General features: G+C 40.1%; 1 protein-coding gene across 14 annotated transcripts in view; it reads left to right on the forward strand.

The window, feature by feature from the left end:
* HS3ST5 (heparan sulfate-glucosamine 3-sulfotransferase 5) overlaps positions 1-18,218 on the forward strand; it is a 189,341-nt gene extending 171,123 nt beyond the window's left edge. For all 14 annotated transcript variants that reach the window (XM_081529600.1, XM_081529593.1, XM_081529596.1 and 11 more), the window contains 2 exons: positions 12,701-12,839; positions 16,475-18,218. In XM_081529600.1, coding sequence (XP_081385726.1) covers positions 12,733-12,839; positions 16,475-17,405 — 1,038 coding nt within the window. In that variant the 5' untranslated portion in view covers positions 12,701-12,732 and the 3' untranslated portion in view covers positions 17,406-18,218. The remainder of the gene's footprint in view (positions 1-12,700; positions 12,840-16,474) is intronic.
* The last annotated feature ends 5,855 nt before the right edge of the window (positions 18,219-24,073 follow it).

The raw sequence follows: 24,073 nt of genomic DNA on the forward strand, positions 1-24,073 counted from the left end.
ACCTAAAATCACAAAGCAGGTGAGCATCTCTGCGTTTTCTCATCTGCATGATTGGGATGATAATACTGCCCTTTTCACTTCACAGGATTTCCTCCCACTAATCTATTGTAATGGATTCCCTCTGTTGGAGGGTGTGTGTGTGTGTGTGACCACATTATTCTTGTGTGTCACACACCAAACCTAGGGACCTTGTACTTAGGATTGTAAGGCTTTGTATATAGCTACCTTGTTTCTGAAGGCAGGCACTATTCCCAGGATTGGGTACCCAAGAAAAAGATAGACCTCAGGAAGGACCACAGAACTGAGAGGGAGAAATAAAGGGGAGTGGAATCCCAATGCTGTAACAAGATGTGAAGGACTGTGTTCCAACATGATGGTGTTAAGACAGTGTCTCTCTAAAAGCCAAGTGTCTGGAGAAAGGAGGCACCACTGTGAAGACCCACAGCTTACACACAAGTAATCCATTCTCTGAAGGCCAGAGGGTCTGGTGGCAGGACTGTACATAATTTGTGGGACCCATTGCAAAATGAAAGTAGACTTCTTGTTCAAAAATTATGAAGAATTTCAAGACAAAAAAAAAGAATCATTTCAAGACAATGACAGCAGAAAATTAATTCAAGCATTGGGCCCTTCTGGACACAGAGCTCTGCAAATACACAGATCACATGACAAAGAGCTAGCCCAGTCTAGCGGCAAATTGTTCCCTTGGAAAATTCTGGTCTAAACATCCCCAACAAAGTCTTCACTTGAAGGACATGTTGAAGAGAAGAGTCTTGTTAAGAGAAGACTGGTGCGTTTTAGAGAGTGCTCTGACTGCGGCTACTTGGGTAGAAGGCAAGGACCATCCAAGGGGAGTGGGTCTCAGGGCCAAGAGATGGGACTCTGAGGTCCAGTAGACCCTCCTCTTGTAAGGATTCTTCCTTCACTGCCAGTTCAAGAGGATCAGAGCTCTGTGTGTAAGGAAAGATACAGTTTCCTTGCACTTGTAGAAGAGTTGACTTTGAATGCAGGAAGATGATGAGAGTAATAAAGCAGGATACGGGTCCCCACATCATTCCTGACATTTTTAGTCTCTGGCACGTGGCAGGCACTGAGCAAACATTTGTTGATGAATGGTAATGTAGGTAATTATCTTGAGGTCAGAATTTGGTGGAGCCCTTCTGGTCCTGAAAGAAAGATCTGTAATTCAGAAAAAAAGAGAAGTCTCAGGTAATAAAAAGAGCAGTGGTTTGAAGCACGCTCAGTTCAGTTCAGTCACTCAGTCATGTCCAACTCTTTGCAACCCGGTGGACTGCAGCACACCAGGCCTCCCTGTCCATCACCAACTCCCGGAGTTTACCCAAACTCATGTCCATTGAGTCAATGATGCCATCCAACCATCTCATCCTCTGTCATCCCCTTCTCCTCCCGCCTTAAATCTTTCCCAGCATCAGGGTCTTTTCAAATGAGTCAATTCTTCACAGCAGGTGGCCAAAGTATTGGAGTTTCAGCTTCAGCATCAGTCCTTCCAATGAATATTCAGGACTGATTTCCTTTAGGATTGACTGGATCTCCTTGCAGTCCAAGGGACTCAAGAGTCTTCTCCAAAACCACAGTTCAAAAGCATCAATTCTTAGATGCTCAGCTTTCTTTACGGTCCAACTCTTACATCCATAAATGACTACTAGAAAAACTATAGCTTTGACTAGATGGACTTTTGTTGGCAAAGTAATGTATCCGCTTTTTAATATGCTGTCTAGGTTGGTCATAGCTTTTCTTCCAAGAAGCAAGCATCTTTTAATTTCATGGCTGCAGTCACCATCCACAATGATTTTAGAGCCCAGGAAAATAAGCACTTTAATAATACCATTATTTAAGAAAATGTTAGCCTGCCCAAGAATGAAGGCTTTTAGAATTATCTTGCATGCAAACTAATTATAAATTATTTTACGGATTTATTAAATACTCAAAAGGTTTTTTTGAAGACATGTAGTTGTACTTTTGTTATCAATGATAAGAAAACCAGCACAGCATTCTTTCTTCTTAAGCTCTGTTTTTTAAAGAACATAGAAGCGGGATGCAGAGAGAAACTAGAAGGAAGCACAGAAAGCTGAGGAGAAAAGACCTAGAAAAGTGAAAATAGAAAAAAGGGATTACTAGGGCCTCCAAATGAATATAGGCCTCTTTAGAAAGGGAGGAGAATGGAGGAGGTGGCTAAAAAGGGAAGGGGAGGAGAAGGATAGGGACAGTCTCCTTTTCCCTGACAGCACTTGGCAGCACACAACACACTCAGTGGGTACTCACAAAACATGTGATTAATGAACACATAAAAGAGAAAATGAATGGGACATAATTAGTAGTGTGAAACCTGCTCTTGGGGAGAGGGGATGGTCTGTAGTGTTTGTCAGTATCAATTGTGTAAATCCTCTCTCCGTGGCCAATTTTAAACTACCCACATGAATTCAATAAGTATGGAATTAGGAAGAGACCTAATTGCACAGAGATACTACTGCACAGTAGTATCTCCACTGTATAATAAACTTAACTTCAAGAGCACAGATAATAGTAAAAATAGTACAATAATTAGGAAATAATGTTTTTTGTATTTATTGCCTTTGTTTCTTAATTTCTTTAGCTGTGAATTTCTGTGATGTAGTTCTTAATCAAGGCTTTAACAACTGGCTTGCAAAGTGTGAGCCAGCTCCAGCCCTCCAGTGGGTGGGCATCATCAGATGCTGCCACTATTCATGTTGTATAGGAAGAACTTTCTCCATTTTTATTTCTTTAAAAGAATTGAGAAAAGAAAAGTAAAATAGGAGACAGGATAAGAAATCTCCTAAGAAAATTTTCCCATTTGCCACTTTTCCGGTTTTTTTTTTTTGATACCTAAGTCATCAGAATGTACAAGTTGAATGTTTAAGAAAAGACAAATGATATATCTGTTTCTACTAATAAATTCTATTATAACATTTTCAACATTAAATGAACTTAATAGGGAGGCAGAGTTGTAGAGTATAAAAAGCTCGAAACTAGCAGTTAGCAACTCCAGGCCTAATAGTTTGAGGCTTTGAGCAGGTCATTTCACTTCCCAAGGCCTCAAGAATGCCCACTGGCCCGCTTATATCACCTATGGGACTTTGTGTGAATTCAGGTGGGGATCTTCTAGCATCCTGAAATGTTGATAATATGCTACTTATTCTCAAATGATTTGATAAAAATAATACATGTTTCTATAAAGAAAGATAAAGCAAATGTGTCAAAATTTAACAACTGGTAAATCTAGATGAAGGATATGTAAGCACTCAAAACTCTTTTCAAAACTCTTTTTCAAAATAAAAAGGTGGGGGAAATTAGGTTATTATAGGCATATAGTATATATGAACCTGCAAAGTACTATACAAAGATAAACTGCTATTACCTACTTAAAGAGATGTGGTCCAGATACCATAGCTGTTAAGATAGTCAAAGTTCATTCCATCTAGCTGATTCAGTTGTTCAGTAATTATTTACAGAGTATCTATGACCCTTAATGCAGAGTTCCAAAGAATAGCAAGGAAAGATAAGAAAGCCTTCCTCAGTGATCAGTGCAAAGAAATAGAGGAAAACAACAGATTGGGAAAGACTAGAGATCTCTTCAAGAAAATTAGAGATACCAAAGGAACATTTCATGCAAAGATAGGCTCAGTAAAGGACAGAAATGGTATGGACCTAACAGAAGCAGAAGATATTAAGAAGAGGTGGCAAGAATACACAAAAGAACTGTACAAAAAAGATCTTCACAACCCAGATAATCATGATGGTGTGATCACTCACCTAGAGCCAGACATCCTGGAATGTGAAGTCAAGTGGGCCTTAGAAAGCATCACTACGAACAAAGCTAGTGGAGGTAATGGAATTCCAGTTGAGCTATTTCAAATCCTCAAAAGCGATGCTGTGAAAGTGCTGCACTCAATATGCCAGCAAATCTGGAAAACTCAGCAGTGGCCACAGGACTGGAAAAGACCAGTTTTCGTTCAAATCCCAAAGAAAGGCAATGCCAAAGAATGCTCAAACTACCGCACAATTGCACTCATCTCACATGCTAGTAAAGTAATGCTCAAAATTCTCCAAGCCAGGCTTCAGCAATACGTGAAGTGTGAACTTCCAAATGTTCAAGCTGGTTTTAGAAAAGGCAGAGGAACCAGAGATCAAATTGCCAACATCTGCTGGATCATCAAAAAAGCAAGAGAGTTCCAGAAAGACACCTATTTCTGCTTTATTGACTATGGCAAAGCCTTTGACTGTGTGGATCACAATAAACTGTGGAAAATTCTTAAAGAGATGGGAATACCAGACCATCTGACCTATCTCTTGAGAAACCTGTATGCAGGTCAGGAAGCAACAGTTCAAACTGGACATGGAACAACAGATTGGTTCCAAATAGGAAAAGGAGTCCGTCAAGGCTGTATATTGTCACCCTGCTTATTTAACTTATATGCAGAGTACATCATGAGAAATGCTGGGCTGGAAGAAACACAAGCTGGAGTCAAGATTGCCGGGAGAAATATCAATAACCTCAGATATGCAGATGACACCACCCTTATGGCAGAGAGTGAAGAAGAACTAAAGAGCCTCTTGATGAAGGTGAAGGAGGAGAGTGAAAAAGTTGGCTTAAAGCTCAACGTTCAGAAAACTAAGATCATGGCATCTGGTTCCATCACTCCATGGGAAATAGATGGGGAAACAGTGTCAGACTTTATTTTGGGGGGCTCCAGAATCACTGCTGATGGTGACTGCAGCCATGAAATTAAAAGACGCTTACTCCTTGGAAGGAAGGTTATGGCCAACCTAGATAGCATATTTAAAAGCAGAGACATTACTTTGCCAACAAAAGTCCGTCTAGTCAAGGCTATGGTTTTTCCAGTGGTCACGTATGGATGTGAGAGTTGGACGGTGAAGAAAGCTGAGCGCCGCAGAATTGATGCTTTTGAACTGTGGTGTTGGAGAAGACTCTTGAGAGTCCCTTGGACTGCAAGGAGATCCAATCAATCCATCCTAAAAGAGATCAATCCTGGGTGTTCATTGGAAGGTCTGATGTTGAAGCTGAAACTCCAATACTTTGGCCACCTCATGTGAAGAGTTGACTCATTGGAAAAGACCCTAATGCTGGGTAGGATTGGGGGCAGGAGGAGAAGGGGACGACAGAGGATGAGATGGTTGGATGGCATCACCGACTCGATGGACATGGGTTTGGGTAGACTCCGGGAGTTGGTGATGGACAGAGAGGCCTGGCGTGCTGCAATTCATGGGGTTGCAAAGAGTCGGACACGACTGAGCGACTGAACTGAACTGATGACCCTTAAAGTGCTGGTGATACAATAATGAACAAGGCACAGTCATTCATCTCATGGAAGTTACATTCTGGTTAGAGAGACACACAATACACAAGCAATTACAGTTTGGTTTCAATAGAATCAAATTAAGGATGCTGTTGTGACACATAGAAGGAACCTGTAAGCCAACCTTCCCAAGGAGCCTAAGATCTAAAAGACAGGAATTAATCCAAGACCTGGAGAGAAGTCAGCATCAGTATATGTGGCTAATGTTTATTGAGTATTATTCTGTGCTCAACAGTGTTCTAATTACTCTACATACTCCTTTGCCCCTCACAGAAGTTCTTTGGGGCAGGCTATTATTATCCTACTGGGACACTATCTATTGGTGCCCCAGACCCGATAGAGGAGTCACTGATAGACGAGGCACAGGTACTGTTTTCAGGCTCTGGAAACCTTCTGTGGAAAGGCCCTGATGCAAAACTGACCATCATCTATCCAAAAGAACTGCAAGTTGTTCTGTATGCTGAAGATTGCACATGCCCATACTGGGGAGAGGCCATGTTGGTGAGGAATTATGGTGGAAAAAGGTTAAAGGCCTTTAAAACCCTGTGGATAATAGGGACCCATTAGAGTATTAAGTCTGAAGCCAATATGATCAAATTTCTGTTTAGAAAGCCCACTCTGTCTTCAATATGGAGAATAAATTGAGGCAGAAACAAAACTAATAGTGGGGAAACCAGTTAGGAGCCTATAAAATCTGAATGTGACCTGTACCAAGGCAGTCACAGATGACAGTGTGAAGAAGTAGGTAGATCCTAATAGTACTTTAGAGATAGAATTTTACTGGCGGGGTAGAGCCAAGGATGATGGATTTCAAGGTTTCTGGGCTGGGCAATCCTGTCAGCAGATGAGGACCCACTCACTGAGTAGAGCTGTGCGGAGAAGAGCAGCGGGGAGGAAAGATGAGACAGGGTGATAATGAGAGGACAATAAACAGATCTAACCAAGATCTCACAGAGAACAGAACATGAGAATCTGAACTGAGTGACAGAACCAGCTATTTTGATCACCTACTATAAAATCTTTCAACAGGAGAGTCAGTTTTTGAATTATTAGGAAAATAAGTGGAGTGCCCGTGATTCTGGTTGGTTTTAATCATAAACAGTTTACTGAATATGAAAAATACTTTGTAAACTATAAAAATATTACCTTCATTATTATCATTATTAATATTTTTCTTCCTTTGATTAGATTGAAGCCATGTAAATAGCCCTTTTTATTTACCCCTTCATAAAAATAGTTTCCTCTTTTGGTTTTTACCTCCTCATCTTCTACTTCAAGATACAATGGAAGGAAATTTGGGGTGAGTTAAAAGTGGTTTTATCTGCTTTCATCAGTCAGTAAACAAGCATTTATTAAGAGTCTCCCAGTGGTGATCATTTCTAAATGTATAGAAATATCAAATCACTGTGTTGTGCATTAGGAACAACATAGTGTTGTAGGTCAATTATACTTCAAAAAATAAATATACATACAAACTCACAGAACGATCAGATTTGTGGTACCAGAGGCAGGAATTGGATGAAGATGGTCAAAAGGTACAAACTTCCAGTTATAACATAAATAAGTACTAGGGTTATAATGTATAACATGATAAATGTAATTAATACTGTTGTACATTATATATAAAAGTTGTTGAGTTCTCATCACAAGGAAAAAGTATTTTTTCTTTTTCTTTTGTTTTGTATCTGTGAGATGATGGGTAGTCACTAAATATACTGTGATAATCATTTCATGATGGATGTCAGTCAAATCATTATGTTGTACACCTTAAACTTATACTATGCTCTATGTCAATTACATCTCAATAAAACAGGAAGAAAATTTTAATAAACAAAACAAACAAAAAAAGAACCCTCTCAGGTGAGCATCCAAAGCTGAGGGAGTGACACTGCAATCAAGGGGTCATGTTCTTTGAGATCAGAGAATTTTGATTAAATCCTCCTGTATTTTACCAGCCACATGCCTTGGGTAAATAATTTGTTCATCTCTCTGCTCTTCAATTTCCATCAGAAAAAAAGAGAATGAATAATACTTCACAGGCCTGTTGCATTACATGAGATAATAAATGTAAAAGAAACACAGAGACTAGGGCTCAATAAATGTTGTTCCTCAGGCTTAAGGACACAGCAGGGGAGGAAGAGGGTGGGACGAATTGAGAGTCGCATTGACGTATATACACTACCGTGTGTAACACAGACAGCTAGTGGGAAGGTGCTGCATAACACAGGGAGCTGAGCTCGGTGCTCTGTGATGACCTAGAGGGGTGGGGTGGGGTGGGGTGTGGGAGGAAGCTCAAGAGGGAGGGGATATATGTACACATATCCCCGGTGACTTAGTGGTAAAGAATCTACCTGCCAATGCAGGAGACAGGGGTTCAGTCCCTGATTCCAGAAGATCCCCTGGAGAGGGAAATGGCAATCCACTCCAGTATTCTTACCTGGAAAACCCCATGGACAAAGCAGCCTGGCATGCTGCCATCTATGGGGTTGCAAAGAGTCGGACATGACTCAGTGACAGAATACACACACACATAGCTGATTAACTTCGCTGTACAGCAGTAACTAACATAACATTGTGCAACAATTATACTCCAATAAAGTAACTTAATAAAAAAATAAATCTTAAAAAAAAGAAAGAATAAATGTGGTTCCTGTCCACCCCATAAGGCTGTTGCCCCGAATAAATGAGCTAATACTCAAAAGACAGTAAAATTTCCTTGGAATAATTCTGGTATATAAGTTCAGTCATTTTCAATGAACTTTACTGCTGTTGTTTTTGTTACCATTTTTACTGGTACCAGGGGCTTGCAGTAACTATGTCTACGAGCCTTTGAACACCACTTGAGCGTATCTTTATTATTACTCTTTTTGAATTCCCTTATTTCTTTGTGTGAGCTTGGGAATCATTTCCTTCTTTGCTTAGTGCTGCTTTGGAGAAACAGCCAGATGTCTCTACAATTTGTCATTTCTGGCCACATACTCTGTTATTTAGATACTCTTCTTTGTTCAGCTAAGATACCATGTCTGTTAAGCCATTGGTAGTCTGGAGAAACTATAATTGTGCTGTTCTTGGCGTGCAAAATGAAAGACACTGGGAGATTGAAAACTGGAGATAAAGGAGGGCTTAAATATCACTGTAAGTCTTTAACTTTTTTTTTTTAATAAAAAGAGATAATAAATTTTTTAAAACTTTAATTTTATATAAATTGCCTATTACCAGTGTGAGTGCTCTGATGAAAGATTATTAAACTATCCATTAAACTGGCATACAGAGCTAAAGGGAAGGGACTTAGGGGATTGGAGAAGCAGTTAACCTTCTCCCCAGTTTAATGGCATTGTCTGTAAGGATCAGGTGGCCTGTCTTCTCTTTGGCTTGTATTCCTGGACCAAGACCTGCAGCTCCCAGCCTTTAAGACTCCATCATGGCACAGGCTTGAGCACTTCATGATGTCATAGAAAACCAAAGAGGCATCTTGAATGTTAAATGTACCAAGTATCTTTGGTGTTTCTTGAACATGGTTTATTCTGAGGCTGCTCTGATACTCTTCGCACATAATCTGAGTGATTACAAAACAGGTGGAGAAGGAAATGGCAACCCACTCCAGTATTCTTGCCTGGAAAATCCTGTGGACAGAGGAGCCTGGTGGGCTACAGTCCATGGAGTCACAAAGAGTCTCAAAGTGATGTCACTTATAGAAAACTTATTTCCTTCTTGTTATAGCCCTAAGGAGTGAGGAAGTTAGAGACTGGTCTCATTTTGTTGTTGTTGTTGTTCAGTTGCCCAGTCTTGTCTGACTCTGCGACCCATGGACTCATGGACTACAGCAAGCCAGACCTCCCTGTCCCTCTCTATCTCTCAGAGTTTGCCCGAGTTCATGTTCATTGCATTGGTGATGCCATCCAGCCATCTCATCCTCTGATGCCCTCTTCTCCTTCTGTCCTCAATCTTTCCCAGCATCAGGGACTTTTCCAATGAGCTATCTGTTCACATCAGATGACCAAAATACTGGAGCTTCAGCTTCACCATCAGTCCTTTCAGTAAACATTCAGGGTTGATCTCCTTGCTGTCCAAGGGACCCCCCAGGAGTCTTCTCCAGCACCACAGTTCAAAGGCATCAGTTCTTTGGCATTCTGCCTTGTTTACAGTCCAGCTCTCACAACCATACATGACCGCTGGGAAGACTATAGCCTTGACTATACGGACATTTGTCAGCAGAGTAATGTCTCTGCTTTTCAACACACTGTCTAGGTTTTTTCATCGCTTTCCTGCCAAGAAGGAGTTGTCTCTGATTTCATGGCTGCCGTCACCATCAGCAGTGATTTTGGAGTCCAAGAAGAGAAAATCTGTCACTACTTCCACCTTTTCTCTTTCTATTTGCCATGCAGTAATGGGGCTTGGTGTCATGACTTAGTTTTTTTAATATTTAGTCTTTTGACAGCTCTTTCACTCTCCTCCTTCACCCTTATCAAGAGGCTCTTTAACTCCTTTGCACTTTCTGCCATTAGAGTGGTATCATCCACATATCTGAGGTTGTTGATGTTTCTCCTCCTATCTTGATGCCAGTTTGTAGCTCATCCAGCCTGGCATTTCTCACGATGTACTCAGTGTATAGGTTAAACAAACAGGGTGACAGCAGACAGCCCTTTCATACTCCTTTCTCAATCTTGAAGCAATCACTTGCTCCATACAGGGTTCTAACTGTTGCCTCTCGACCTGCATACAGGTTTCTCGGGAGACAGGTAAGCTGGTCTGGTACTCCCATCTTTCTATGAGCTTTCCACAGTTTGTCATAATCCACACAGTTAAAGGCTTTAGCATAGTCGATGAAACAGAGATAGATGTTTTCTTCTGAAATTCTCATTTTATAGAGAAGGAGCAAAGGTTCAGGGAATCTGAGCAGCCATTAGACTCTCACTCAGGGGAGAACTTAACCAGGAGACTTGAGCACAGGTTTCTTTCCGCCACCCTGTTCCACATCTTACTGCAGCATTTGCATTTTGACAGGAATCAGAGTCCTGTGCTGAAAGCAGGTAACCACTTAACTGAGGGCTTCAGACATCAACCCAGAGAGAGGAAACTGATTCTTTCAGTGAAGCCCTGAGTTATGCAACATAAATTACTGCCTTTGCCTCCACATTACCTGTCAGTTGTGTGATCACAGGCAAGTTACAGAAAATTGTCTGTGCTTCACTTCTCCTGTTTATGAAATGGAAAGAGCTGTATCTGCCTCAGAGGATTTTTCCGATAATTTCCTGAAATACCACCTGGACGGTATTCTTGTCACATAGCAGGTCTCATCAAACCTCATCTACCCTTCCCTTTTTCTTCCCCATTTTACCAACACACAAGGCAGTCCATGCAAAACCAGAATCCTGAGCTCACCCAGACCCTGCAAAGACCCTTCTGAACACCTCCTCTTCACTTTTGCTCTCAGCCCTTTCTCCTGTCTCCTCATTTCCTGTGTCCAGCCACACCAACCTTCCTTCCCTGCTCAAACTAGCCACCCATTTTTCCTCCACAGTGCGCGCTGGGTCCTCTGGCTGAAGCCCCCCTCCTTGCCGTCCTCCTGCCCTCCTCTGTCCTCATGCTCCAGGTATAAGCCAAGTCCCTTCTTCAGGAAGGACTGAAGAAGCGTCCTCCTATTGTTCTTTTTTACTGCACTTTTACTTTCCCTCTGTTATTACAATCTGAAGGTACATGCGACTCCTACATTTACTGGTGTTGTTTTTCTCTTCTCCACTAGACTGTCACCTCCCATGTTGGCCACTGCCTCAGGGGCACCCAGGGCAGAATGTAGCACATAAGTTGTGTCCAATAAATATCTGTGGACTGTGTGTTGGATGAATGCTTCTTTCCCTCTCCCTTTTTGGATGCCCTCCTACAACCTCCTCGCCAAATCATGCACTTCCTCAAAGGCACGTACCTGAACATTCCCTCCATTTCCCCCAACATTTATTCATACATTATCGTGAATGAGGTGTTTCATGATTCCTTAATCACACTACTAATTTTCCAAGGGCTAAGACTCATTCAAGATCTTTTTTGGAATTCCCCATAAACCTGGTAGAAAAGCTGGGAAGGCTATCAGTGCTCAGTATTTCTTGATGAATAAATAAATCAGGCAGTCAATCCAGGTATAATCCTTTTGCACAGAGAAAATCTTCACTTAGCAAATACAGAAAGACTATTGCAGCAAAGCAGTTTCTCACCATGACACATTGCTGTAGTCCCTCTTCTGGGGTTACTATTTTGAGTTGCAGTGAGAAGTGAACAATCTTATCTTGAAAAGGGAATTGGATTTATTTTTAATAAGAAAGCCAGAATTGGAAGCTTGAATTTTTCCCCAAAATTTAATAACAGCACTGATAAAGTCTTACTCTCCTCAGCTAGGCCTATTTCAGATATAAGAAAACAAAGCTTCCATGTAAGCTCCTATCTTGGTGTTAGAGCAAGACCTGTAAGACCGACCCTATTTAAATTCATTGAGAGCCATGAGGGGGTCACATAGCAGGGGCTTCTAGTCTGAGCATGATTTTAGAATCTGTCACTCCAACCCAGGTCTGGGCAAAGGCAATGAAGGGAAACATCAAGTTACTTGGAGCCACTGTTCCCAAACATTTGAGGTCCTGACAGTTCCCACTGATAACCTCAGTAAGTAAAAACATAGCTTTTTAAATTTTTTGTTTTAATTTTGGCCGTACCACTCAGCCTGTGGGGTCCCAGTTTCCTAACCAGGGATTGAACCCACACCCCTTGCATTGGAAGCACAGAGTCCTGACTGGACTTCCAGGGAAGTCCCAAGACATAGCCTTTGATCTCACCCTCTTCCTCCATTCACAACTAAAACAAAACAAAAAACATGTCAGTAAAACATGTCATTGTTATGCCCCAAATGATAACTTACTGAGGGAGGATCCCAATTTCTACATTCATCCCACTATACAAAATAGAACCTTCAGTTTCCTGGTTGCCCTGCTGCTCAACCTCAGGTTGCTCAGTTGCTCATTCTATCAGTATTTTTGAATGATTAACAACAACTATATATATATATATTTAAAATGATTTTTTGCATTTTAATTTACTTTGACAATTGCCCAGCAAGTCCTTCTAGTTAGTATCTTGCCTCTAGTTTAGTTTTGATCTTAAAACACAGGCCAAGAAAAGGAAAGTAAGTTTTGCCAAATACCTGTGGTACCATGAACATTGTTAAGGTTGATGCAGCATCTCTTCTTTGTGTGACATCACTTAATCCCTGTATTCCCACCCCTGCATGGCTTTGTGACGGTCAACAGAGCCAGGAAGAGATGACTTCTGATGAGTCCCCTTCTCTCCCCATCTCTCAGGCTGCAGGAAACCTGAAGGTTGATGGAGGGCCATGCTATTCAAACAGCAGGCGTGGCTGAGACAGAAGCTCCTGGTGCTGGGAAGCCTTGCTGTTGGAAGTCTCCTGTATCTAGTCGCCAGAGTTGGGAGCTTGGATAGGTAGGTGATTAAACACATACTCATGCCCATGTGACTTTACATGTCTCTTGATTTAAACTTCCTTAGGACATAATTTTAAATCTATCCATTTGTTTTCCTCTCTCAACATTCCCAAGAAACATATTTTTCTGCAGCATTGATTTTGATTTATTGAGCCTTTCAAAGAAAGAGATCCAAGTTGCTCAAACCAAGGTGTTCATCAAGATTCATTTGTATTCTGTGTGTGTTGATGTTTATTTTCAGAGAAGGGATAAAGCATGTTCAGTAAAAATGTCATTTACTAGAGCTCTGTGTGCATCTGGATGTTGACCTCTAGCCGTAGCAAAATAGTGAAGATGTATTTATATATCTACATTTTGAAATTTATAAGTGGACAATTGATGTGCTACCAAGAGAGTTAAAATTATGTAAGAGCCTGTAAAGGAGCTCATCAAATTTGGAATCCATTGCCCTTGAAAGATGGCTGTAGGCTTGGGGAGTTTTAACTATGTTAATTAGCCCTGGTTTCTAGGAACTGAACATACCAGACAAGGAGGCTGTCACTCGGAGTAATTCCCAGAAAGCAGTGGAAAATCCATGGAGAGGAAATTTACAGAGCTAGGGTTTGGCTCTAAATAAGCCAACATTCAAAGGCACTAGACCTGCAGATGTCCCAGCAATGTCAGCTAGCTTCACACTGAATGCTTCTGAATTGCCCACTTCTGGAATGATTGGAAAGGACACAGAAGTTAATTTCTGAAATGTGAAGCTTCCTTCTTTGCCCTTTAAAATTAATTCTTGCACTTAAAAGACAATTCAGTTCCCATTTCGTGTCCAACTCTTTGCGACCCCATGGACTTCTCTAGGCCAGAATCCTGGAGTGGGTAGCCTTTCCCTTCTCCAGGGGATCTTCCCAACCCAGGGATCGAACGCAAGTCTCCCGCATTGCAGGCACATTATTTACCAGCTGAGCCACAAGGGAAGCCCTATGAAAGTGCAGCCACACATTAAAATAAAAATATCTTCCTTACAATTTTTCTTCTCTATAGATCTTATTACACAAATATTTAACAAGTAATATAATAATGGTTTTTTCCTTCAGCCAGTGTTAATTTTGATTGATAAAATGAACACTTTGATGCTTTTCAATTCAAAATTCCTGAGTAAACCTCCTATTCACTAGTTGCTAACCATGGGAAACAATATAGCCCAGAGCTTATTGCTGACTCCAAGTAGTTCCCTAAAGTAGTGTTTGTTGTTAGTGAAAAGCCTTGATGGGGTTCCATTGTCCTGTGTCCATAATGGAACTTTTATATCAAGTTCTTCCTAATATTTTAATTTTTTTCTAATCATTTGCTTTGAATAATTGATCTAATGATCATTATCATGTTAGTTATTTAGTTGATAACTTTTCATTTTTAACCTGGTCTCTAGTCTCTAATGGGATAGCTTTTATAAGGACTTGGATTGCTTTGCTTTCTCAAAACCTCTCACTTGAGAGTCTGAGCAGAAATTGGCACATGTTGACATAAGCTTGTCCTTTAGAAACTGAAGAGCCTGCTCTCTTGGTAGGAGGCTGAGCTCAGTTACTTCTACTGTCCTTTCCAATCCTAAAATTTCTTATTTTTTAGTTTGGGGTCCATGTCTGCTCTCTAGGGATTAGAAATAATATGATATTTTCTCTTATCTTGAATAAGGGAATCCAAAAAGCAATTGTTCGGTGGGAAATGAGCTCCCATGATAGCAGGAAAATAAAGGAAAGAAGGAAAATAGCCTTTTTCTAGATGTAGGGAAATTTCTTTCCAGCTCAAACAAGGCAGAGTGTTTCAGCCTCTCTCAACGTGGGTTCTGTGAGAGAATCAAGTCCTACAGGAAAACATTTGATTGACCATTTCCTTGCTTCTCCCAAGGACAGCATCATTCAAGATGCTGAAATAGATGGAGAAAAGTCCATCTATTACATTCAATGGATGGCTTAAGGAATTTGGACTTAATTCTCAACTAGAGCCCAGCAAGACCTAAAAGATGAATTTGTGACATCCCAATGAATATCACAGTTAAAAACGTACTTTGAGTATATATGTACTACTTTTATATCTTCCACTTAGAGCTCTAGCATATCAATCCTATTAACAAATCTATAAAAACAAAATTCATTTTCTCTAAAATATTAACTGATAAACCATATTTTTAATAGTGTGCTATATGTTCATGCTTTACACAATGAGCAAAAGTTGTTTTTAAAATCATAAAAAATTCACTGAAAAATAAAATATGTTCATAAGCATTAAAACAGAGAACTGCTTAAACAGCACAGGTAAAGCCCCTTCCCCTGAGTTCTGCAGAATGCCTTGGTATAACATTGAGGTTTCTCCCTTTTCCTTTTAATTGTAAACATTACAGAAAATAAAAAAGAGTCAATGGGGTCTCTTGGGTGGGAAAAGCAAGAGACAGCCTCATTGCCCTACAGAGAGGAGGACATCAACTCCAAATTATTAGGATAACAAGAAGCTTCAGTTGGAGGAATTGGTTTAACAGCCATTTTGACTAATATTATACCCTTTAACAAGAAAGTGAAAATGCCTTCTCAAGTAAACTCAGGAAAATTATAATGAATTTCAGTTCAATTCTAGACTATACCCAAAAGGAAATTCAATTTACTAACCATATAAATTGGCCACACCAAATTAAATAGCCACTCCAGTCTAATATCATTGTGATTGTTACCACATCTTTCTCTCTGAAAAAAAGCAGCAGTGGTTGTTCCTTGCTTAGGGCAATGCTGAAGTGGAAATCCTCTTTTCTGGCTCCATCCAATGCCTTCCTTCCTTCACAAATTTGAGTCCCTGATTTAAGTGCACTTGGCACTGAGGACCTCAGGTTTCTGGGGCTGCCAAGGTCTTGTTGATTTCTGGTCCCAGGTGTGATAGGTGATATACAGCACTTGCTGATTGCATTGGATTTGCTCCTACATTCAGCAAAATAAAAACATAAGCCTGACCTTTTTAGATAGAAAGAGAAAGAGAGGCAGAATAAATATGTACTCTGCTAACTGTCCCCAGGGCTAAAGGCAGAAATTCTCATAGAATGAAAAGCTCAGCAAGTGCCAAGATTGGAATTTTGCAGGTTGATGACACAAATAGTCAAGGGCAGAAACTGGGACCTCTTTTCAGATTCTATCTCAAAGATTTTCAGAGTCATACGAGTGCAGCTGAGCTGTAATAAAATAATAACACACAAAACCCACAGGACGTGGCCTCCTAGCTGCCCTTTAGCCTCCCCGCTGAAGATTGTAATCTTCCATCTTTCATATTTTCTAAATGATGTTAACTGGTGAGCTGTTAAAAGGCTATTAGTATGGTTGGTGTCACTTGTCTGTCCTGTACTGTGAATGTCAGTACACGCTGTAGTCAATTAAGTGCTTGGTGAATAAAAATTTTAAGAAGCACTAATAAAAATATCCCATCAATTATGTGTGCTCCATTTAATACAGCGTTGCTTAAAATAAAATTTCCCAAACATATGTTGATTATGGATTGCAGCAGGCAGGGAACAGTGGTTTTATTTATGCATTTAAAGTCTTGCTCTGACTGGGGAACCAGAGGAATGAGAAGTTAGTTACAATGAGCTCCTTAGTGTCTCTCTGTTGCTTACAGGCTACAACCCATCTGCCCCATCGAAGGCCGATTCGGAGCCCGTGGTCAGGCTGAATTCCCCCTGCGCGCCCTGCAGTTTAAGCGCGGCCTGCTGCACGAGTTCCGGAAGGGCAACTCTTCCAAGGAGCAGGTACACCTTCATGACCTGGTCCAGCAACTTCCCAAGGCCATTATCATTGGAGTGAGGAAAGGAGGCACCAGGGCCCTGCTTGAGATGCTCAACCTCCATCCAGCAGTGGTCAAAGCCTCTCAAGAAATCCACTTTTTTGACAATGATGAGAATTATGCCAAGGGCATTGAGTGGTATAGGAAAAAGATGCCTTTTTCCTACCCTCAGCAAATCACAATTGAAAAGAGTCCAGCATATTTTATCACAGAGGAGGTTCCGGAAAGGATTTACAAAATGAACTCATCCATCAAGTTGTTGATCATTGTCAGGGAGCCAACCACAAGAGCTATTTCTGATTACACTCAGGTGCTAGAGGGGAAGGAGAGGAAGAATAAAACTTATTACAAGTTTGAGAAGCTGGCCATAGATCCTAATACCTGTGAAGTGAACACGAAATACAAGGCAGTAAGAACCAGCATCTACACCAAACATCTGGAAAGGTGGTTGAAGTACTTTCCAATTGAGCAATTCCACATTGTTGACGGAGATCGCCTCATCACGGAACCCCTACCAGAACTTCAACTTGTGGAGAAGTTCCTAAATCTTCCCCCAAGGATAAGTCAATACAATTTGTATTTCAATGCTACCAGAGGGTTTTACTGCTTGCGATTTAACATTATCTTTAACAAGTGCCTGGCGGGCAGCAAGGGGCGCATTCATCCAGAGGTGGACCCCTCTGTCATTACCAAATTGCGCAAATTCTTTCATCCTTTCAATCAAAAATTTTACCAGATCACTGGGAGGACATTGAACTGGCCCTAAAATAATAAGTCATACAACACTGTGTGTTGTGCCTGGAGACAGACAATGTCTCTTCTAGATTAAAATATGCACTTTTCCTAGACACAACTGTCCACATCATTTTTCCATGTATACTTGTACATACGCAGTGTGTGACCAAATATAAGATCAACTCTTTTTCTACTGAAAATTTACAAAAAATCAAAACAAAACAAAACACCAATTTGTGGTCTACATAGTTGCATCTTTTATGCTATTTACAAAAAGAAGAGGTGGTGGTACTGGGGGAAAGTGACTTCAGCGATTCTCAAAGAGTTAATCTTCCTTCGAGTCAGGATTTGTCGCCTGCTATTTTCATAGATTTAAGCCAAAACATGAACGTGTGAAAATGTACCAATGGCTGTGAAGTTTCAGGAAGTAGAGGATTCAGTTATGCATACTTTTCTAAGGGAAAGCTGACTCTAATTCAGTTGCTGAATTGATGCCATGAAAACAGAAAATACTATTTTCTTATTATTTAAAAGAATGTCTTATCTCATAAAACTGACATCATTCCAAAGTTCCTGTGGTGATTTTGCACTATCGTTTTCTCGTATGGACCATGGTGTCACTTGTAGCATGTCAATCACACATCGGAAAGTTGAGTCCTTTTGCTTCCATGTTCTATGTCAACAAAGAGAAATGTCATGTACAAAATGTATATAGTTGTAAATAATGCTTTCACACTAAGTAATTCTATTTTGTAAACTGAATATGGCTATTTAATTTATTGTGAAAATTAAATTTATTGTGGTATTTAAAAAATGGAATGGATTAAAATTACTCTAAGTGCAATCTTTTTTTTACTCATTTGTCTTACATACCCCTTGCTGGCTCCCAAAGTCAAAGCTGTTTATGTACACACAAGAGCACTTGGAAAGATGCCCTTCTCCATTGAGTGTCTATACCCTTGTGACAATGGAGTAATGAAGTGAGGTTGACTATATTTTAAAAAATATCTCAACCATCCAGAAATCTAGTATCAAAGCCACCTCAAAGAGCACTAGTGCTTCTCTACTATAACATTTAGCAATTAAAAAGTTGCTTCTGGTGCCAGGAGACCGACAAGAAATACTTCAACATAATCAAAGCATAGAAGAATCACAATTTTATTTGAACCCAGTCAGACCAATAGAGAAATTAAATAAGATTAGACAATTTTTGTAGCCTCTATACTGAAAGCTTCCAAAGCTTCAAAAATAAATACGAACTCTCAGAACTCCCTCTTTGAGATAAAACTACATCAGCCTGCTCAAAAATGATCAAATTACATAGTGTTGCTATTACTAACATAAACATATGGCTCCAATGTCCATCCAGAAAAGTTAATGCTAAATTGGGTGCTTGCTAACATCAGATACCCTGTATTATGCCTAAATATAATGCAGAAAACCTTGGAAAGTGGTATGAACCAAAAAAAAAAAAAAGAGAGAGAGAGAAAGAGATGGATTTTTCACAATCATGATTGCTTATCCAATGGAAGATATTTGAAGGAATTTTGTTCACATTGACAGTGCCTAGTAAATTACAATGGATTCCTTTTTGATTGTACTAAGTGTTGATTTGCTCCATGAATTGTTCATCCTGTCCAGTAATTTGCTGGTGAACTTTTCTAAATAAATAGCCCTTTCCCTTTCAGTGTTGGTATATATTGCTTCTCAAGCTACAGCCTTGGTAATCATCTCTGCTGTTTCAATTAGCAGTGATGTTGTTTTCTCAGCATTGAATAGGCACACACTGACAGGCCAGCTTCTCACTCACTAGCAGTGACTCTGAAAAGAGTCTTGTGTCTGAATGTCAGTCACGCTCCTTTAAGGGGTGAATGAGATCAAATATAAGGAACATAGCATCAGATTTCCCTAAGCCTCAACTCCCAGCTACCTATCAGAATAAACTGTGTTAATACCACACTCAAGAACATAATCACATATTATCATTAATTTTATTATAACTCTTCACAAAGCACTATATAGCTCATACAATTTTATACCAGTATGTCAAACTATGCCCCACGGGAACATTGATATTTCAAAAACTCAGCCTAGGTGTTCCACCAGTAAAATCGGAAAATGGCAATCTTTTCCTGAACTCACAGAAATGTTTTAAAGTAATGAATAGAAATTTTTCAGTGATAATCTTTTATAGTCCAAACTTGTCCTCAACTTTGCTGCTGCTACCAACAGTGTATATCAGAGTTAATTATAAGATTCTATTTGACTTTTGCTGACTTTTATAATTTGTTATTTTTAGCTCAGGAAGCAAGTATTTCTTCATTACACATGGGAAAAAAAGTGCTGCAATTTCCAGTTGTTTAATAACTGAGAATTGTTTTAAACCTGGGAGCCTCCTCACAGAGATCTAAAACAGGAGACTTGGCCTAGAAGGATGTTTTTAGAGGCAGGTTTCATTTCAGTTAAAAAAAAAAAAAATGAAAAAAAGAAACAGCTAGAGCCACTGCTGATTGAACTAGGTAGAAATAAAAATCCTATGACTTAAGAGCGCGTTTCCACTGGAGGCTTCAAACCTCCATGTTTAAGCAAATGTTTCCTGTTGTCATCAAACTGGCAACCAACCTCTCGGGACATCTACAGCTCATTACAATAGATCCACTAGGATTCTCTTTAATAAGTTATTCCTTTTATATTATGAAAACTGCATTTCTTCTGGAGGCTTGGTGGCACCATACAGTTTTGTAAAACAATTCAAGCTGCAAAGAGAAAAAAACTGTTTAAACAATGGTGAAGTCTCTGCTGGATTATGAAGTTAAAACTACATCATTTTGGAAGCCATAGAATTCCAATTATAATTGTACAAACGGGAACAAGAGTCTCAAGGAAGTGAGAGAGACCAGAGAACAGAGAGAAAAAGAGACATGCAAACCCTTAGACAGACATCAAATTCCTGAAAATCATCTTAACAAAACCCATCAGCTGATGAAGGCACTAATTTTTTTCTACTCATTGTGCTGTAGTGTAGAAAAAAATCTGAGACATTGGGGTCTTTAGCTAATCTATGGTAAAACAAAAGCATATAAACCCATCATAATCCCCTCTATCTTAGATTTGGTACCTTTTATGGTGATGGGCCAGTTTGCCAGAATGCTAAAGCTGATGGAGCCTCGTGAGAGCACTGCTTGGGGTCCTGCCCTTGGAATGAGGGCCCTCCTGGAGGACAAGCTCCAGGACCAGTGGAGGACTCCTGGGATGCTACTAAGGGGAGGGAAGAACCAAGGACAAGTACAGCCAAAGTTCCAACCCTGCCAGTAAGATTGTGCTCTGTCCAATTAGCAGCCTACTAAATTGGATTGCTTTTATAAGCCTAATTTGAGAATTTTCCAGGGATGGAGAATTTCAAATGATCATAAATAGTGTCTTCCTGCTGAAGTCTTTTGTACTCTTTTTGCACATTCAGCAGCCATTTTCTACTTAGGAGAACAGACTACAGTCTTAAGCAAAAAAGAAAACTTTGCTGAGAACATTCTCCCTAAAAATAACTAAATACAGCAGAAATCTCAGCAATTTGAGCTAGCGAGGTGAAAATATAGAATATTTTAAAGCAAATTCATGGCACTTCCCCAAAGTGCCAAACTATACTGACAATGCATTTATAAATAAATATCTAATTGTGCTTGATTTACAAATAAAAACCTCTAAATTGGCATACTTTTTTCCTAACTTGATGTTACTTCCAAGTATTTCAAAAGTCTGTTCTCTTAAGTACTGTAGGTTACTCAGGCCTCCTAGCATCTATTTATCAATTTTTATAATAAGCGTTTCTTTTACAGCTAGTGCAAGGATGAAATTTACACCAAAAAAAAGATCATTTGTTAAGGTCCTAATAAACGATGCCATATGACACATCTTACAAAAACAATTTCCTATGTTTTATTCTTTTAAAGATTTCTTTCCAATTACATTTTATCGTGGCTTTAAGGAATAAGAGTGCTATTTCATGATGATTAGAAGTGGATTGGGGCAGAGAAAAGGCAGAACTGAACTGAGAGCAATATGCATTTGCCATAGAAAGCACTTGATTGGTATTCCAAGAACAAGTGTCTGTTATTTAAAAGCAGCTCAGTCGAAAAGCAACAGCCTTTCATTCATATCAAGGAGGCAACCTCATGCTTGGTACTTTTTCAGGCTAGTTCCATCACTTCTGAATTTGCAAACCGTATCAGTCTACCAGGTCTTGGAGAGCTGTTGGTGAAAGAGTTTACTGTTTCTAAACATACATGTCATTCCCCTTTAAAAACAGTCCACCAAGAAGGTGAGTCACTCCCAGAAGATTGATAACATCATTTCAAAGAGCTTGCTCACCTTCAGCCCTTATAAATGCACACAACTTTGCTTTGCTTTGCATTACATTTTCTTTAATGGCACCAGGGAACAATCTTTAAGACCAACTAGCAAAACTGTCTGTTTCTTTGGTAAGGCCATGCTGATGGCATCCTTCATCTCTGGCTCATTTTTTCCAGGACTGAGGCAAAGGTGTTCTTTCAAATACAGGTCTCCCTGGATATGCTGACCATGGAAGAGTCATACTCTTTCCCTGCCACCGGGATTCTGGCTCTAGGTTCATCCATCCATCAGGAGATGCAGGAAGGAGAAGAACACGGAACACAACATTCTCCGGCAAGTAAGATACTGTTGCATTTTCAGAAGTGTTTAGGAAATACCTTTGTTTCATTGAACACAAAGGTAATATAAGCTAAATGTAAGTGAAACAGGCAAGTCAATTCATCCCTTTGGGTTTGAGCTTTCTATTAAATAAAACAGGAGCATCAGATTAGGGGATGGTTAAGCTCTTTGAGGATAACATCGTACCATCAGATGAAAATGATTATTGGAGCGGGGTGTTTGCCGGTGAATGAAACAGAGCTGAGGGCATGAAGGTAGAGAGGAAAGAGGGGGTTAGACTCAATGTGCTCAGCTGTTTCTATGGGTAGGATCTCTCCCAAAAGTTCTATGTCTATGATTTGTCTTTAAGGGATAGTCTTCACCACAGTTCTCTAGCAACTGAATTTGCTTTCAATTCAACCTTGTTCTTGGTTTTGGCTTGCTTTTTACCTGTCACTCATGCATTAATTAACTTCTGTTACCTAACAGACCACCTCCAAAACATCCTAATTAGCTCACAATTCTATTGTTTATCTGGGCAGTCCTGGTCTAGTCCAGCTTATTTCCACACTGCTGGCCTTCCTCATGCACCTGTGGTTTCTGGCAGCTCGGCTGGTGACTGGATGGTCTAAGGTGATCTCTCTTAAAGGTTGGTGGCTTGTGCTGTTGATTGATTGGTGCTACTTGCCACTGCTAGCTATTGGCTTGATGACAACGGCCTGGGTCACATGTGTCTCATCACTCAATAGATTCACTTGGACATCTTCATGGTAGTCAAAGAGCTATTTTAAGAATAGCAAGAGAGGGTAAATCCCAGCGTGCAAGCATTTTTCAAGCATCTGTTTACATCCTGTTTGTTATTTCTCATTGGCCAAACCATGTCACATGGCCAAATCATGAGTCAGCAAGGGAGGGGATGCCACAAGTGTGGCTGTAGGAAGGAGATGATTGTGGCCATTTCTGCAAATACAGGCCACAACTCTCAACTGTGATCCTGCCATGATGAAAATTACAGCAATTGTAGTAACAATTCACTAGGCAAATCTGTCTTCCTCCATTCCTAAAGAAACATAATGATCATAAGAAGAATGGCAGTCAGAATAATACCCTCCTTCCAAAGATATATATTAATACATCCTCATCTCAGGAATCTTTGAAAATGTTACCTTATATGGCAAAAAGGACTTCGTAGATGTAATGAAGTAAAGGACTTCAAGATGGGGAGAGTTTCCTGGATTATCTGGGTGGGCCCAGTGTAACCATGGGGTCCTTAAATGTAGAAGAGAGAGAGAAGAGAACAGTCAGAGAAATGTTGATATTGGAAAAATGGGTTTAGATTTTGGGGACCTTCAGAGAGACCTGCACTGCTGGCTTTGAAGGTGGAGGGAGGCAGCCGTAAGCCAAGGGATATAGGCATCTTGAAGAAGCTGGAAAAGGCAAGGAAGCAGTTTCCCATGGAGCCTCCAGAGGAGACATAGCCATGGCAACATCTTAATTTTAGCCCAGGGAAGCTTATGCTGGACTTTGATATGACAGAAATATCATATGAGAATATGATCATGTGAGAGAATATGTTTTTGTTGTTTTAAGCCACTAGGTTTGTGGTAAGTTGTTAGAGTAGCCTTAGAAAATAAATGCAGGAAATCAGGGGAAACAGTGCTCACCATATGCCGGAGTGTTTGACCAGCTTATCTCCTCCAGCATCACAGGGGCAATAGCCGACAGTCACCAAGGGCATTTCATCCAAGCAGAGCAAGCAGAAGTCCTAAAGCATAGGACCCCCAAAAATTCCCAAAAGTGAATGCAGGCAGGGGGACCCTCAAGGAGACAATTCCATGGTTGTAGACGCACAGAGCAAGTCTCATTTCTTCTGAGACAGCTCCACTGAAGCCCACCAGGTGAGAAACAATCTAATGGTCAATTGCAGATAAGTTTACAGCAAGGTCTAGATTATGCAACATTTAAAACCATCTTTAACCCTGCGGTGTTCACACTGAAAAGACAAAACGTTTTGGTCTTCTTACAAGTCCGTAA

The sequence above is a fragment of the Giraffa tippelskirchi genome, chromosome 9 (assembly GCF_054371585.1).
Source record: "Giraffa tippelskirchi isolate mGirTip1 chromosome 9, T2T-mGirTip1v1.2.pri, whole genome shotgun sequence".
In the NCBI taxonomy this organism is placed as follows: domain Eukaryota; kingdom Metazoa; phylum Chordata; class Mammalia; order Artiodactyla; family Giraffidae; genus Giraffa; species Giraffa tippelskirchi.